Source organism: Taeniopygia guttata, chromosome Z (genome assembly GCF_048771995.1).
Source record: "Taeniopygia guttata chromosome Z, bTaeGut7.mat, whole genome shotgun sequence".
NCBI lineage: Eukaryota > Metazoa > Chordata > Aves > Passeriformes > Estrildidae > Taeniopygia > Taeniopygia guttata.
This window is the reverse complement of record NC_133063.1, coordinates 9,500,533-9,516,916: the sequence shown is the minus strand read 5'-3', so window position 1 is coordinate 9,516,916 and position 16,384 is coordinate 9,500,533. Positions and strand designations below refer to the sequence as shown.

At 36.6% G+C, this 16,384-nt stretch overlaps 1 protein-coding gene across 3 annotated transcripts in view; it reads left to right on the top strand.

The window, feature by feature from the left end:
- RNF38 (ring finger protein 38) overlaps positions 1–16,076 on the top strand; it is a 106,733-nt gene extending 90,657 nt beyond the window's left edge. For all 3 annotated transcript variants that reach the window (XM_012577373.5, XM_072921664.1, XM_030257657.4), the window contains 7 exons: positions 1,112–1,282; positions 2,898–3,059; positions 5,932–6,038; positions 7,576–7,660; positions 9,159–9,280; positions 9,599–9,698; positions 13,548–16,076. In XM_012577373.5, coding sequence (XP_012432827.5) covers positions 1,112–1,282; positions 2,898–3,059; positions 5,932–6,038; positions 7,576–7,660; positions 9,159–9,280; positions 9,599–9,698; positions 13,548–13,610 — 810 coding nt within the window. In that variant the 3' untranslated portion in view covers positions 13,611–16,076. The remainder of the gene's footprint in view (positions 1–1,111; positions 1,283–2,897; positions 3,060–5,931; positions 6,039–7,575; positions 7,661–9,158; positions 9,281–9,598; positions 9,699–13,547) is intronic.
- The last annotated feature ends 308 nt before the right edge of the window (positions 16,077–16,384 follow it).

Here is a 16,384-nt window from a genome sequence, read left to right as displayed (position 1 = left end):
GATGGTATTTATCTTTTAGAAAAATGATGTAGTAACTGAGGGAAAAGAGTAGTCAGCATTTAAATTAAAAATAGTAGTTGGATCAAATTAATCTACTAGTATTTTGGTGTATTTGGAGGTTTATGTTTGGTCATGATCATAGCAAATTGAGATGATTATTTCACCTCCACTGCTGAAATGTAATTTTAAATTAATTCATTTTACCATTTTATGCTATTATAGTCAATATGTAAATGTATGATATGTGACCTTACTAATAAGAAAAAAAAAGATACCAAAACTGGTAATCTTTCTTCTCAAGATTTGATGATTAATATCATAATTAAATGCTCTTGTAGTTGTTAAAAACATAAAATAAATGCCTGACATTCTCACAATGGATCAAAGTGCAACAAAAAGGAGATTGCAGGTTCCTTGCTCCTTCATACAGAAGGATGGAAGTAAAATTGAACAGTGCCTCAAAATAAATTCCTGTTCCCCTGCAGTGCTTTCATCATTTTATTGTTCAAACATTAGTGCTGAAAGTTGCTTTTTGTGTCAGCTTTTTAAAGGAGGAGAGAAAAAGAGCTATTTCCTGTAGTATCTGTCACTAGGGAGCTGCTTTTAGAGCATAGGACTTGCCCAAAATTGCAAAATGAAGCAGACTGTAGGAATTGTTCATAGTATGTGAGGCAACAGAAGTCTTTAGGCACAGTCTGACAGCTGAGTCCCTTACCTGCATCTAGAACTTAGAGTGCTTGCAAGACCCTTGCTTTGGTGTGTTCTTTTGATGATGATATGTGGGAAAAATAAAATAAACTAGGCTAACTGTATCTGTTCATCACTTAGGAGCCTGTCTGGTTCTGGAGTATTGAAAATCCAGCCTCCTGGTGACCTCATGAGTACCTAGCAGATGTCACACTGTGCTGCTTCCTAGAGCCTGTTCTGTAGTAATCACTGTTGTTGGGTATTTGATTGAGTTATTATTTATGTGTATTTTAGAGGCTTTTTCTGCAAGGGTAAAGAACTGTTCTGTTACAATTATATCTTTACATAATAAATACATAGAATGTGGAACATTGTGTAGGGAATGTTTGTGCTACAAAAGTGTATTGTTTTCATTTTATTTCAGATGCTTCAGGCGTGCTCAGTCCAGCACCTTCCTGTACCATATGCAGCATTTCCACCCCTCATTTCTAGTGCCCCATTCCTTTTGCATCCTCCTCATATCCATACACACCACCCTCCTCACTTACCTCCTCCAGGACAGTTTGTTCCTTTCCAAGCACAGCAGTCACGGTCGGTAAGTAATGCTTCTTACCCACTCTCAGTAGAACTGGTGGGCTGGATGGGCACATGGTACTGATACCTGATTGAGGAAACAAGGATTTTCTTTCAAATTGTAACCGCTTGGTATGAAGATAAAAAATACTTCTGAAGTTCAGTTTTTCACTTCAGATTTCATCATTGCCTGTGCTGTTTGTCCATATGCTTTTACTTCTCTCAGAAAGATGGGTATTTCCTTCAGCATCAGGTATTTCTTTCCCAGGAAGCAGAATAGAATCCAGAGGAGGTTGTGTAAGCGTGGTAGGCATCTCAGAAAAGCTTAGCAGAGAAAAAGGCACAGAGTGTGGCATTTAGTACGTTTCTTTTGTATTACTTCTTGATTAATTTTTAAACAATAACCAGTCCTTTTCCTAAGACATCTTCTTTACTCTTATGAAAAAGTTATTGATGTTGCTTAAGCAGATTTGGCTTAGTGAAATGAACTATGCAAATATAGGAAAATGTGACTCTGTTTTGGATTTAGGGGGAAATCAGGTTTACAGTTCTGGCCTACCACTCTTTCTGTGTGGTTATCTGAGCAGTTACCATTTGTTTGCCCTGGTGAGTAAAAGATGCAGATATTTCAGTAACACAGAAATAGGATATAGCTTCATTATTGCAAACACTGCTGAGACAGCCTTCATGCTATGTCTGCATTGTGGATAGCATGTTAGTCACTTCATTACAGTGATGAGAGAGCAATTTCCATCATCGTAACAATGTGGATTTTTGTGGTAGAAATCTTTTCGGGACTTGCCTTTAGAAAATTTATGGACTCAGGTTTTACTTTGAGTTGCTTACTTAGGTTTTTAACTGGGCTTGCCTGTCTGCTTTCAGCTCTGCCAAAAACCTTGCATCCTAATGGTTTGAGAGTATCTTGTTCTGTATTACAGGAAGACAGTATTTCTTTGATTCCACAAGGTGGCTTTCTTAGATTAATTTCATGAAATAGTGGAGTTTAGTGTCAATAACAGAATGGTGTATTTGTGAAACACTTTGAATTCCTGGTTGTTTCTTGGGCACTTTTGAACCTGACTAATACAATAGATTTGACTAGCAACAAGACCAGTCTGAAATCCCATGCTTCTGAAACCTCAGGACTGCTTGTTAGGACTGCTTGCACGACCCTTCTAGGAAAGCATCTGCTTGCTTTCTGGATATCGTTATCAGTTTCATCTACTGGAACCACCTTGATTCCCCTCCACTTCTCAGTTTTCTGGCACAGTTCCAGTTCTTGTCTGTGGTTGTTTTATTTTTTTTTTTTTCCTTGCATAGTTAGATAGTGAGAGCAGCCTGGCAAGAAGGAGAACAAATATTTGTCCTGAAAAATGCAAGATACAGGAAATTACAGCCACTCCTATATTAGCTAAACCACATAAATTCCTGGTTTATAAGCATGGCTAGCTGGAAAAGGTGAATTTATATCAAATGTGTAGTGTTGTCTTTGCTTTTCTGAGTAGTGTTAATGACCTAGGAGTTGCTCACAGAGTTAGTATAAAATTGAATATACAGCTGGGACTGCAGTTCTTTATTGAGGGAAAAAATTCATCTCTATTATTCCAACAAAGACTGTCTCTGGTTTTTTTTTGTAGCCACTTCAAAGGATAGAAAATGATGTAGAATTGCTTGGAGAACATCTTCCTGTAGGAGGTTTTACATACCCGCCCTCAGCCCATCCACCAACGTTGCCTCCCTCAGCTCCTCTTCAGTTCTTAGCCCATGATCCATTACACCAGGAGGTGTCATTTGGGGTAGTAAGTATTGTTTTTTGTGCTACATTCTCTTTCATACTGCATTGACATTCTTGATCTTTATTCTGTAGTACATTTTGTTGAAAAGTCACACCTGTGCAGTCATGTTCCATTGTTGGAATAACTGCGTATTGTGGCATTTTCTTTAAGCCTAAGTTTATCAAGTTAAGCGTGATTTAATGACACCAGCAAATTATTTCTAGTAACATTATTTGGAGAATGCAGCAGCATTTACTTATAAAACGTTCCATATTGTCACATTGTCCGGGACTTCTATTGCAGGTATCAGTACAGTTCAGGAAAACTGTTGTCACTTTTAGTTAATTCTTCATCATATGTTGAGTTTCCACAGCTCAGGAAAGCCAGAATGCTTTAAAAACAGTTCTTTTTAAGCAGCTGTAGAATGCTTCCATAATTTAGACCACACCATATATTATAAAGATAGCCATGTTATAAAGCTTGATTTAACTCAGCCTTCTGGGGATCGACAGGCAATTCAACTGCAGCAGCACAAAATAAAATTAAAAGTGGTGCAGGATAAAGTCTGTGTTGAATTTTGTTGAATCTTTTGTGCTTCTGTGGTGTGTCCAGTGATGCTGCTTCTAGGATCTTTGTCTTGTACTTCAATCTGCAATTATACTAGTCCTGAAATACATCAGGGTTTTGTTGTTGGTGCTGTTGTGGTTGTTTTGTGCAGGTTACTTCTTTAAAAAAACCAAAATACAAATACCCCCTCTCTTGCCTGTGTGATGCTGGGAGAAATGGCTAGATCCCAGGTTTAGGTGCATAAATTTTTTATTGTTTGACACATATACCAAGTTGTCGGTGTTTTTAGGGGTATGTTGTTATTTAAATTTTAAATAGTAATTAAATTTTAGGCCCTTCAGCTGTGGAATATACAGATATGTTGTTTTCAATTATCCTTCTTGAAATCACAGAACCTAGTCGAATGGTTGCATGCAGTTTTCATAAAGGTTCAAGTAAATGTCCACTATTTCAAGCAATGATCAACTTACTCCTAATCTAAAGGTGTACAGATTTGCAATAAATTTTTCAGGCACTATAAGACACTCTGGAGTCCAGGACATTTGAAAGCTTCCATAAACTGCTTGTATTTTATTCAATATACTTGTTAGATGAACTTGTCTAATCATACATGTTTTGCTTGGAGTCAGACTTCTTCGTAGATGAGGAACATAATAACCATTTTCTGCAGATAGTAGCATTTTTCCTCTCTGATGCTTCAGCTCTGTGTTGTTTATTGCTAAGGAATAGAATAGAGATGTATTACAAGTAACTGTGGCCTTTTATAAAGTAATACTAAATCTTTACAAAGCTTTATTTGCATTAACATTAGAATGGAATAGCTGTGTTTCTGATTATTTTTCATTCAGTGAACATAACAGTTTCTAATTACGTTTTTGGATTGCAGAATCCATAAAGCAATAAAATCAATATTTCATATGTCTAATTTGAGACTTCAACCAAAAGGAGCCTGGCTCTTTTGCATTGTTCTTATGTTCATGTGTTCATATTCATATGTTAATTTTATGTGTGACCATGTCTACCTAATTATAATGTTTCTGTTGTGAAATGAGGGGATTTTAGGTTAGTAATTTGGGGTGTTGGGCTCTTGTGCTTTCAAATTTCAAACATGTAAGAAGAAGTGAGTGCGTGTTAGTCAAGGCTTAAAGTGTTCTTTGTTTCAAAAAAAAAGTCTTAAGGCCCTCAAATATGAATTTAATAGGGATATATGAATATCATAGAAAACACAAAAACATTAGTTGTAGAAAATACAAAAACATTTTAGTAAAAGAAGACAAAAAGCCCCCTGATTTATCCATGGAATGAATGCCTTGAAACTTTTGGCTTGAGTGTCTCTCTATGTGTGGTCCAGCTGCAGAAATTGTACTGATCAAACTTCTACTTACACCTGAAAGGCTTCAAGCCTTTAAGCCTAAATATAAGTATATACCATTGCTTAAAAGTTAAAATATTTTTTTACAGATTTTTTTTTAATTCTCATCTTTAAAGAGTTTTTAAGGGCTTCTTTACTCAAGTGCTTATGCAAAGGCCTGTATAATAGCACCTGAGCCTTTTATATTTACAGGAGGTTCAGCAATTCATGTCCTGCTTCCCAAACTATACTGACTGCACACTAAACACACCAAGAACTTGTGAGGGTTTCTGTTGTATATTACCACTTTTTCACATGAATTGGTATGATTCTATATTATTAATGGGAATAGTAATTTCAAATTGAGGCTGAGATTCTGTTGGATTTTAGCAGAGGCTGGATTTTTTGAACAATGCTTTATTGAAAGTGGATTTAATTTTTTCACTATTGATTAAGAATAGAAAATGTTGAATCATGGGCTCACAGATTGGATAAGGTTGGAAGGGAGGTCATCTGGTCAAGCAGGGCCACCTAAAACTGGGTGTCCAGGACTATGTCCAGCCAGGTTTTGAATATCTCCAGAAGGGGAGGAGACTCCACCATCTCCCTGGGCTACCTCTGCCAGCGCTCAGTCACCCTCAGAGTAAAGAAGTGTTTCCTGATGTTCAGACAGAGCCTCCTGTGTTTCAGTCTGTGCCCAGTGTCTCTGGTGCTGCCACTGGGCACCACTGAAAAGAGCCTGGCTCTGTCTTCTTTGCCTCCCTTTGGGTATTTATATGCATTGATAGGGTCCTCCCGAGCCCTTCTTCTCCAGGCTGAACAGGCTCAGCTGTTTCAGCCTTTTTGCACATAGGATGCTCCAGTCTCATCTTAATGATTCTTTGTTGGACTCTCCAGTATGTCCATGTCTGTCTTGTGTTGGGGAGCCCAGAACTGGACACAACTTTCAGCTGAAGCTTATTTTCTTCTTTCTTGCAGCCTTACCCACCTTTCATGCCTCGAAGACTCACAGGGCGCAGCAGATACCAATCACAGCAGCCAATACCACCACACCCTTACCATCCCAGCCTATTACCTTATGTGCTGTAAGTGAAAAGTACATTTGCTTCCATGTAGCTATTAAGAAGTCAGAAAGCATCTTGCCACTTTTTATGGTTGGACTCTACCACAGACCATGTATATTTCACCTGTCTCAGAGGAGAACTTCCATTTTTGTGTAAAGTTTTCAGCCTGTTTTTAATAACCAACACCACTGAGCAAGGAAAAATACAAGTGAACAGGTTTTGTCCAGTGTAGTTTTGTAGGTATTTTGAGGCACAGTAGCCTCTTGTTTCTGAACTCTCGGTAAGACCTTCAAGAGATTTTAACCATAGCTCTATGATACTCTTACAGAGGTTTAGTTACACTGTAGGATCAAGTTGAAGGAGTCTTCACTTACTGAATAAATTAATTTGGTTTTGTTCTTAATTATAAAACACAAGAGTGGGGACTTCTTGTGATGTGTTACTCTTTATTGGCTGAAGTGCTACTCTGTCACATTTCTGTTCTGCCTCTGATTAGCTGTTTCTGGAAAAGATACGGGACAATTAACATTTAGGAATTATGTGTAGTGTGTTATGGTAGACTCTCTGGAAGAAAGTTTGCGTCTCTGACATGAGATGTATTAGTCTTCTGTGTTCTGTATTAGAAGTAAGAATTAAATGTTTGGAAAACAAAGATTAAGTTTCTGGTTGCAAAGGTGACATTGACAAAGAAATAATCAAGCACTGACACCAGATCTGTAGATTCTCTCTGTGCAACATCAGACGTGGCATGAAAATGGCACCAGAAATTGGATTCAGCAAAGTTGTACCAACTTTTCATCTTGCAGTCTGAGAGTAGTGTCATAGCTACTTGCCTATTCACTGAGGACATGATGTGGCACAGCAATTCCTCATTCTACTATATTAGTGCTTTTAAATTTGTGATTTCCATGTCTGTGGATGAAGTTTTAACCCACTGCACTACCTTGGTGGGGTAAAAAGACTTACTGAATATACAACTAGAAAAACATCTCTTTGATCTCTCAGTCTGTAGGGATTCTGCTTTTACCAGCATCACAGTACATGAGAAAGTGAATTTGTGCTTGTCTTTAGGATAGGTTTGTCCAGTAGCAAATCCTCTCGATCTTCACTGTGCGTTTTAGGCTTGCAGAAGTTGCAAGACTTTTATGTTGGAGATCTAAATGGACTTAGTGTTCCTCTTTGATGGTCTTCTAGCCACTTAAGGAAATAAGACATACTTAAAACCAGAATGTAAATTTTTTGTCCGTTTTAGATCTCCATAGTCTGTGATAATTAAGAGATTAATTTTGCTAATAAAGCTGAGCTTGGTTAAAAGTATCAAGTGATGCATACAGTTAATAAGTCAGCACTCCCAGTATAAGAAAGTAGAAATAAAAGCATTTTCCTGTGACTCTTTCACTTCAAAGGTCTGTTCTTGACTTCAAACATAACATTTTTGCCAGTTCTGAGAACATGTTGATTTGAGAGGCATCAGGAAGATTACTTTGCCTCTGCCAGATGTTTCTGTGCTTTCCTTCAGCAATATACTGAACCTTATCCTTGTTTGCTCTTGTGGTAGATCAATGCTCCCAGTGCCACCGGCAGTTGGACCACCTTTCAGCTTTGAGTTGGATGTGGAAGATGGAGAGGTAGAAAACTATGAGGTTGGTGTGTGAACTACAACTACCTTTAAAGAACAGATGTTAGCTCAAGCAGTAGATAAAATTGTATTCTATATTGCTTTTAATCCTGGTTTTGTTTTTCAAATAAATGTAGTGACTGTGAAGACAGAATCCAAAAACTGTCCTTTCAGATATTTTTTGTAATACTGAATATTAGAAGTGTTTCGCTTTCTTTCTTGTCTATTGCTCTTTCCCAGAACTCATCTTTTCAGGCTAGTAATCATTAGATTGTTCAACTTTTATGTTCTCCATGCTACTCTTCTCCTTTCAAAATTTAACTGATTTTAAATACCAAACAGAAGTGAATCACTTTCAAAAGAAAGGGTAAGTTACTGGTTTTATGAATGTAACTTTCAGAATAGTTTTAATATCATAGGATTAATTAATCTAAACTATTATGTTTTATAAACATAATGTTTATAAAATTGCCTTATTGCCTTTTCTTCTTGCCCTCTGGAGGGGATGGTAATTCACATCTAGAAATGCAGAACCCTCTTAAATATCCTGGGTAATTATGGGGCTGTTCCAGCTCTTGTTTCTTTGCTGGTTCTGAAGCTAGTGATTTCCATTTGATTTCTGTTGATTTAGTCATCATTTAGCTTGACTTTTGCATCTCTTTGCCTGTGCTCTCAGTAAGATATCTGTGTAGCAGCACATCTTCAGTTTAACAGTGAGCACTTCTGTAATAACTTCTGTGGTGGTTCAGAAGCAGCAATGCCTTCTGAGAATTTGGGCCCCAAGTTCGGTAGTGTAAGGAATCAATACCATTTGCAGCTTTCATAGGATCTTTACTCTGCATTGATTGTCTGTCACACTGATGTTGTTTCCTAGGCCCCTCATGAAGGAGTGTGAGTTAAATACATGACAGATTGCAAATTACATACATGAAAGTATTTTAGTTGCAATAGTTGGCTTAAAGAAAATTAACATAAAAATTAGCAACCAAAAAAGCACCTAAAGTTGGATGATTCGTATTTGTTTTCCAGATTAAGGATAGAATCTCCATATTTTAATTCAGCTAGCCCAAGATACGGAGTGGGAATCATAAACTGTCCCATTAAATTTATGATTTCTCTCACAAGACCAAATTCACATAGTCTTACGAAGGAAATTAATTGACAGTTTCTTTTTGGTTACCGGCACTGTTAATTTCATAGCAGGGAGAGGTGATCTCTCAGAAGCTAATTATTTTGAGCTGTGTATGCTGTCACGGGACTAACTGGAAATTGGGTCCTTGGGAAGTGGGTTTTGAAATCCCAGAGATAATACCTTACATAATTACAAAGATGGTTAAGGTCTGAAAGACTTTCCAGGGAGCTTGTGTTGTGTGGGAGATCTAAGGTTCTAAACATTTCTTGATAGAAGAGTGTTTTGAGCTAGCAGCTGGTGTAGTCAGATGTGATGGTAGTGCCCAACACTAATGGAACCAGAGCCTGTTTGACCAGTGAATTTTTAAATGTCTAGTTTCTATGTTTTGCAGGCACTGCTGAACTTGGCAGAACGTCTGGGAGAAGCCAAACTACGGGGATTAACAAAAGCAGACATTGAGCAGCTTCCATCCTACAGGTTCAATCCAAACAATCACCAGTCAGAGCAGAAGTTGTAAGTATATTGGTCTCTTTCAAGGATCCATAATTTAGGTGGCTTGATTTTCATTTCTTTAACTTGCCACACAGTTAGGTGAGAAGAGCAAGAATACTTGATTTGTGATGTGAAAGCACAATAAACAAAAAAACCCAACAAAACAGCCATAGAACTCACAGCCAGTTCTCAGTTTCCTTTGTTAGATGTAGATCACTGTAGCTACTGAAGGAGTAAAATAGCTGCTGTGTTGCAATCATACTTGGAAGGTTTTGTATGGAATTGCATATCTGTTGTTATTACATAGCAGATACATTTGAACTTCATTGTCTTTTTTAGATGTGTGGTGTGCATGTGTGATTTTGAGTCAAGGCAGCTACTTAGAGTCTTACCCTGTAACCACGAGTTCCATGCCAAATGTGTTGATAAGTGGCTGAAGGTAAGAAAAAGTAATCCTATCTTAGATGAAATGGATTGTGTAGTTTTGTAGGAGTGGGTGGGGATATTTTGCTGTTACGCTTAATTTCATCTTGTTTTGTGTTTCTGATACTTAGAAATGTTAGCAGAATGGAAGCACTTCCTAGATATTACATTATTCTAATAATTATGAAGACTGTTCCTTCACAATATTTGGCACAATGGAAGATGAATATGAATACAGTTGTTTTCATAGACTGCTTTTACTGTGTTTTCCATTTGCTTAAAACAATAACTCTGCATTTGAGTAATACACAGCATTAAAGAAGACTTGAGAAAAAGTAAATTATACAGGAGGTATGATACCAAGTTTGATGATGCTGGTGGCTTCAACTATTTTACATACCTTGCCTAGCAAGATGAGTTCCAACACATTTCCTTCCCCACTTTGCTGTTAATGTTGGTTTCTGGAGCAGATGAAGTAGGTTACATACGTACATTTATGTATATGCATATACACAGAAGTGTAATATATACAAATAGAAACTACAGTTTTACAAACTAATGTACCCATCAAAGAGGATTTGAGCAAAAAAATAAAGGCTCAGGAGTCAGGACTGCCCAGTAAAAGCCCTGATTAAATAGCAGCAGTGCAGAAGGTGAGAAGAACAAGAAATACAAGTAGATTATGGCAGACATTTCTACAGTCTGCATTGAGCCAGATCTACTGCCAGCAAGTTACTGATTCTCATCTTGCCTCCGTTTTTTAAGTATTTTATTCTATTCAGCTTTAATCCATTTAGTCTGTTGTGTGGAATCATGGAAACTACGGTGATCCTATGTTGATGTGGTCCCTAGAAAATTATAGATGGTGTTTTGGAAAAAGAAATAAAACGCATTTGCCTTTGTAGCATCATAAATAGGGCATCATATCTTAGGCAAGTGCTAAAATATGCAGTGCAGACAATGAAAAAAATCAAGTAAATGTTGACAGTATTTTTTTTCCTAAGAAGATCCCAAGAATAATGAGAAGGATTTGAAAAAAGGGGATGTCAAATTGCCCTTTGGCTACAATACCCATAGTAATCTAAATCTAAAGCTCCTACAAAATCTAGCACCAGTGTAACTGCTTATAATGATCATAATTTTTGATAGAAATGGGCCAAAAGTATCTGAATTCACATACATGCTCAAGAATCAGCAAGAGTAATCTAAACACCTGGTTGTTTTATTGTCATACTAAGAAGCCACTTGCACAGACTCCACAAAACATTATTAGTTTTTCTCTGCTAGGCGTAGGAAGTTTTTTTCAAATTCTACAAATTAAGAGTAGAGTCTATATCAAAGTGGTGTCTTCAATGTCCCCCTTCTCTTCTTGAGCAGCATCCACACTACATGTGTCAGTGTTTCATTGCAAGAAACTCTCTCAAGTCAGTTGTGGTGGGGACAGTCAGTATCCAGGGATAGTATTCTCTCCACTTTATGGAAAGAAAGGGGGGAAAAAAAGAAAAAGTCATCTGACTTAGCCTGTGAGATAGTGGACACTATAGGTTTATTATGTGGATTATTTTAAAGACAGTTCTTTCCAGGCTATTAATGCAAAAAATTATATACCTCTGATTTATAGAGCCCCTGATCTGCAGATTTCTGGGAGTTAGAGGAACACATCAAGAAAGTACCATGCATGTTTGCCTTTTTCTTAATGCCCACTCAGGAGTCAGACAAGCATGTTGAGTTAATCTCTTTTGAACTCAAGTGTGTTTCTTTAAAAGTTAAGAGTTAGTTCTTTCAATTGCTAATGAACTGGCAATAGGATTTGGAACTGCAAAGTGAAAAAAACAAATATAGTTTAGTCAGTTTTCATAATCGTAGTGTACTGTTCTAGCAGTTGAAATAGTTTTGCTGATGTTCATGTCCCATCTTAGAATCTCCATTTTCTAATAGATCTTCACCTGTAGTATTTTCTAAAGGTTGTCTTTAGAATGAGGTGCAAGATATGCAATCAAAATGTAGAGGGGTGCAGTTAAACCTAGTAGAACTTGCATTGACATTGTTATTCCAGTGCTGAGTGCAAAATAAAATAGACAAGGTTAAACCATCCTAGTAAGGTTCACTAAGACACTACTTCTACACCATTTGGGCTTAGTTGCAGTGGCACAAAGATGGTATATGCAAAGAAAGACTATTTTGCTTTGGAAGTTGTAATGAATAACCTGTAACACCAGTTTGTTTCATTGCTTCTGTCTAAACTTGGTTGCAGTTAAGCTAACATCTGGAAGTGATAATAACTGGAAAATATTTTGTGCTTTAGTTTTGCTCCTGTCCATTTCTAATGAATTTGAGAGCTTTTTTTAATGTATCTTGATTGTATAATTATGTCCACATCTACCTAATTCACATCATCCAGCCAACATCACATTCATGAGTTCTACAAGAGAAAGTTAAAATTGTAGCTTTCAGTATTTGTAATGTTATTCCACTAAGTAGACAAAAAATTATCAGTCACTATTTTTTACTAACTTAATCTCATTTCTTTGAAGAAAATATTTGTTATCTAGGACTATTTCTAGAACTATGGAGTCAAATTAATTTTTTTTTAAGTTCCATCATATGTCACTTTAGTGAAAGATATAAATAAAAAGTGAGTGATTCAACTGATTACTTCAAAAATACTCTTCTAGGGTTGCCTGTTGGTGATGATGGTGAAGTAAAAAACCTATCTAAAGATGTTTTGTGGCTTGTGTTTTGTGTATGCATGGAATGTGTGATGGTACTATCTTTTTAGGTGGTGAGCAAGTAAGAAGAAATGTTCTATAACAGTGCATTGAGTTGCCCACTTCAGCTAAAATACTTCCCCTATTTAAACAAACTGACAGACTTAACTAGAGAAGATATTACACAGTGGAGGAAACAGAAGAACTAAAAAGAGAGAGGTTATCCTTTCACTTTTTGTAGTATTCCAAGTTCCCATGCGTCACAGTATTTTGCTCCTTCTTAACGCTATACCCTCTAGTCAAGTATGAACACATGAGAAGTGAGTTCTTCTATAAAATAAAAGTCATCATTCCAAAAGAGAGCTTGACACCATGACCTGTCTTCACCTTGAGAGTTGAGAACAATGTTAAAAGGATAACCTGCTTTTATATTTAATATACTAGGAAGTGCTGTATTATATATAAGGAAAGACAAACTGTAACTATACTTCAACTTATTTCTGGTAGACTTAACACCAAAGTAGTGCAATGGTTTTAAGAGGATTCTAGTACTTGAATACCTGCTTGGTCGAGTCATCTTCTGTTTATTTAGTTTTTTTATTCCCCTTCCCCTTCACTTAAAGCCCCTCCCTTTTCCCCGGTTTTCTTTCAGCTTTGACCAAGTCTATGTAATGTATTTCTGTGACAATAACCGAATAAACAAAGTATGGTGTCATTCCTGATCAGTACAATTTGTGACAGTTTGACATCTTCAAACGAAATGCTTATTTGAGCCCAAAGTGTCTCAGTTTGTTTTGGTGGTTTTCTCTTCAGCGTACAGTACAGGTTGTTAGTCGCATCCATCTGACTGCAATATACTATATAATTGTGAATCCACGTTAATGAAACCACCATCACTTAGCTAGAGCCTTATTTGTTGTCTTGCTTTGGCTTTAAAGATAAAAGGCACAATTATTTTTTTTGTAAATGTAATTTTGAATTGGCAAACTCACTACACCATTCCAACATAACAAAACAAATTAAGAACAGGCGTAAGCACATTCTGTCTTCTCTTGAATTGCTCTTCAGCAGTCACAGATGTCAATGTCACGTACAAATTACTTTAACAATGTATTTCTCAGTCTGGTTAACCCTATTTTGTTTTTCTGGTTTTACAGGCAAATCGTACCTGCCCAATTTGTAGAGCTGATGCTTCAGAAGTGCATCGTGATTCAGAATGACCAATCCAAGAGCACAAATCTGGTTTGGGTGTTTCTGTATATATGTATACACAGAATATATGTTTCTGTATATATGTATACACAGAATATATGTTTCTGTATATATGTATACACTTGTATATATAAACTCTCTATTGAACTTACCTACCCATGTGGCTTCCAGCCTACCCTTTACACAAAAGGGTCAATGGACCTTACTTTGCACTGTGTGACTTAATCAGTTATAAAGCTTATAATTAGTCTTCACAGTTAGGGGATAGAAAGGTCTATACACTTGTAAATTGCGTTTGGGATAAAATACTGTATGTCTGTAATTGCTGCACCCATCGCATTGTGCAAGCACGAGGAGAGGAACCAGTGTACAGTACTAGTACTGTTCAAATAAAGATTATACATTGCAGCATAATTATTACTGCACACATACGTTCTTAGTACATGCTGGTATATAAATTCTCAAACATGTAGGCAGACCTGGTCACAAGCACACTTCAGTCACCCTCTCAGGCAAACACACACTCAAACCATTCATCCCCACTCACAGTATCTGAAGGATCTATGTAAGGTAGATTGCTATATTGTTTGGAGCTATCACTTTTTTTTTCTTTTTTCTTTTATATAAAAGCACATGCTAAAAGATCACATCCACAGGAATCTCGCAGCAATACTTGGAATGATCACACAAAACCCAGGGAATGTCAGTGCACACACAAAATTAAGCTAAAAAAAATCCTTGGAGTTCTTGTTAGTATAACAATCCTGTAACTATTCAAACAGCTGTTATGCTTCCCCCTCACTGGAGGCTTTAAGTGTGTACCACTAAAGAATGCATTCATTCTTCATACATGAGTAACCTTGGGGATTTTATCGTATGTCTGGATTTCTTAATGGCTGATTTACAAGTTACTTTATCAATGTATCAGTCACAGCTCTTGGTGCAGCTAAATAGAAGCACAATTTTGCCCTGTTTCAGTTGTTTTTCCCTCTGTTTAGTTATGCAGGTAGTTCTGAAAAGCAGTGGCGCTTTATATACCTGTCCTTACATAGGAACACTAAATAAATAAAAATGCTGTTAATTCCACTTCAAAATACTAGAATTTCTTTTTCCTCTCTTCCAGTGGAGTTAAAGAATAGGCTTTTCACAATAGGAAAATAGCAGGTTAAATTACATGTAATAAAATTTATTTTTTTAACAAATAAGATTACGTTTAAAAAGCATATGCCACGTATGTCTTACAAAACTTAGCCTCTTTTATATAACTGCAAAAGAAAAAGAATCCATGGTCAGATTTAAATATGACTTAACATTTTTGTGTTTAGTATTCAGTTCAAAGAATGGAAAGAGGGTACTTTTTCTAAACTTGGTATCAAGTGAACAGGACAGATACTTCTGAAGCTGAGGGAAAGTAGTTCTCTTTCTGGAACTGGAGAAATGTTCCTTTTCCCCCACTAAAGTTCATTGAGACAGTGGGAGATCAAGGAGGTGGAGGGTCTAAGTAGGTAAAATCCTGCAGTTAATTGTTGCACTGTTATGGCTTGTCTCTTCTGGAATGGTTCTTGGGTTTGTTCGGGTGAATGGGGACTTGCTTCCCGTGGTTAGTGTCTACAAAGAGCACACATGCTTGTATTTTGAATTAGCTCAGACAGGCTCTGTGGTGGGCTGTCAAGGGCAGGGGATTTATGTTGAGCTCTTAACTGCCATGTATTATGCACAGCTGCCGTGGTGCCTGATAGCACCTGAATTCAGCAACACTTCTTTTATGTTTGTTGCCTTTCTGCCATCCAATGACTTATTTATCCAAAAAAACAAAAATACCCAACCTCCAATATGTTTGCTTTATCATATTGGCACTACTGTGGTTTTTTGCATAAACTGTCAATTTAATTTGACATTTTGGTGGATATCAAGGCCTACAGATAATTCCAGTGTCTCATTTTTTGGCTTTCTTTAGAAAAAGAAGTAAGGCCATGTGTTGTATGTCATTTTGTACATGCACTTGAATGTGACTTCACAGCTGTTAACACAATGCATAATACTTGGGATGAGACTTAACAACTGTTCTAATTTTAATTGTAGAAAACAGTTTCAACTGAGTTATCTTTGGGCCTTTGTAAAAGCTGTGGTTTTTTCCTTTGGTACATTGTTACCTCATTTTGCTACTTGTGTTTCAGACTTTCTAATTATTATGAAAGCTTATGGTTTTTGTTGGAATCATATGTTGTTAAGTGTTTTCTTTAAATCATATGCTATTGTATCATTTAACATGTAGTTTTAAATTTGTTATAAATATCTGTAACCAAATAATTTGAAAGGTTGATAAATTTTTAACAAAATTTGTACATTTTTTATGAGAGTTACTAGTAATGCTTTACTAGGTAGTGCAGTGGATTTTTATTTTTAATCCCTGTGCCCAGTTTTGGAGTTGAAAGAGTTGTTCAGTAATAAATGTATGATGTACACTTACACAATTTTGTTCTGTTCTTTCTCTGAGGAGTGTATGGTTTTCTTTTATTACTGGGCATATTTCTGTGCATCATCATGCAAATTGAAGTATTACTGGCAGAGGCCACTTGTGTTTTAGGTGTTTTGCCACCTTAACTGTAGCACACAACTTTTTATTTATCCTTATGTTGAGAGAGCCTCAGAAACTGATCTGAAATGCTGTACCATATTTCTGAGAGTGTGAGAATTCAACATACTCAAAGCTTTGTGTTCTAAAGATCTTATTTACTTAGCCAGAAGAAACTTTGCAGTGCTTCTTAGGCATACTGTTTGC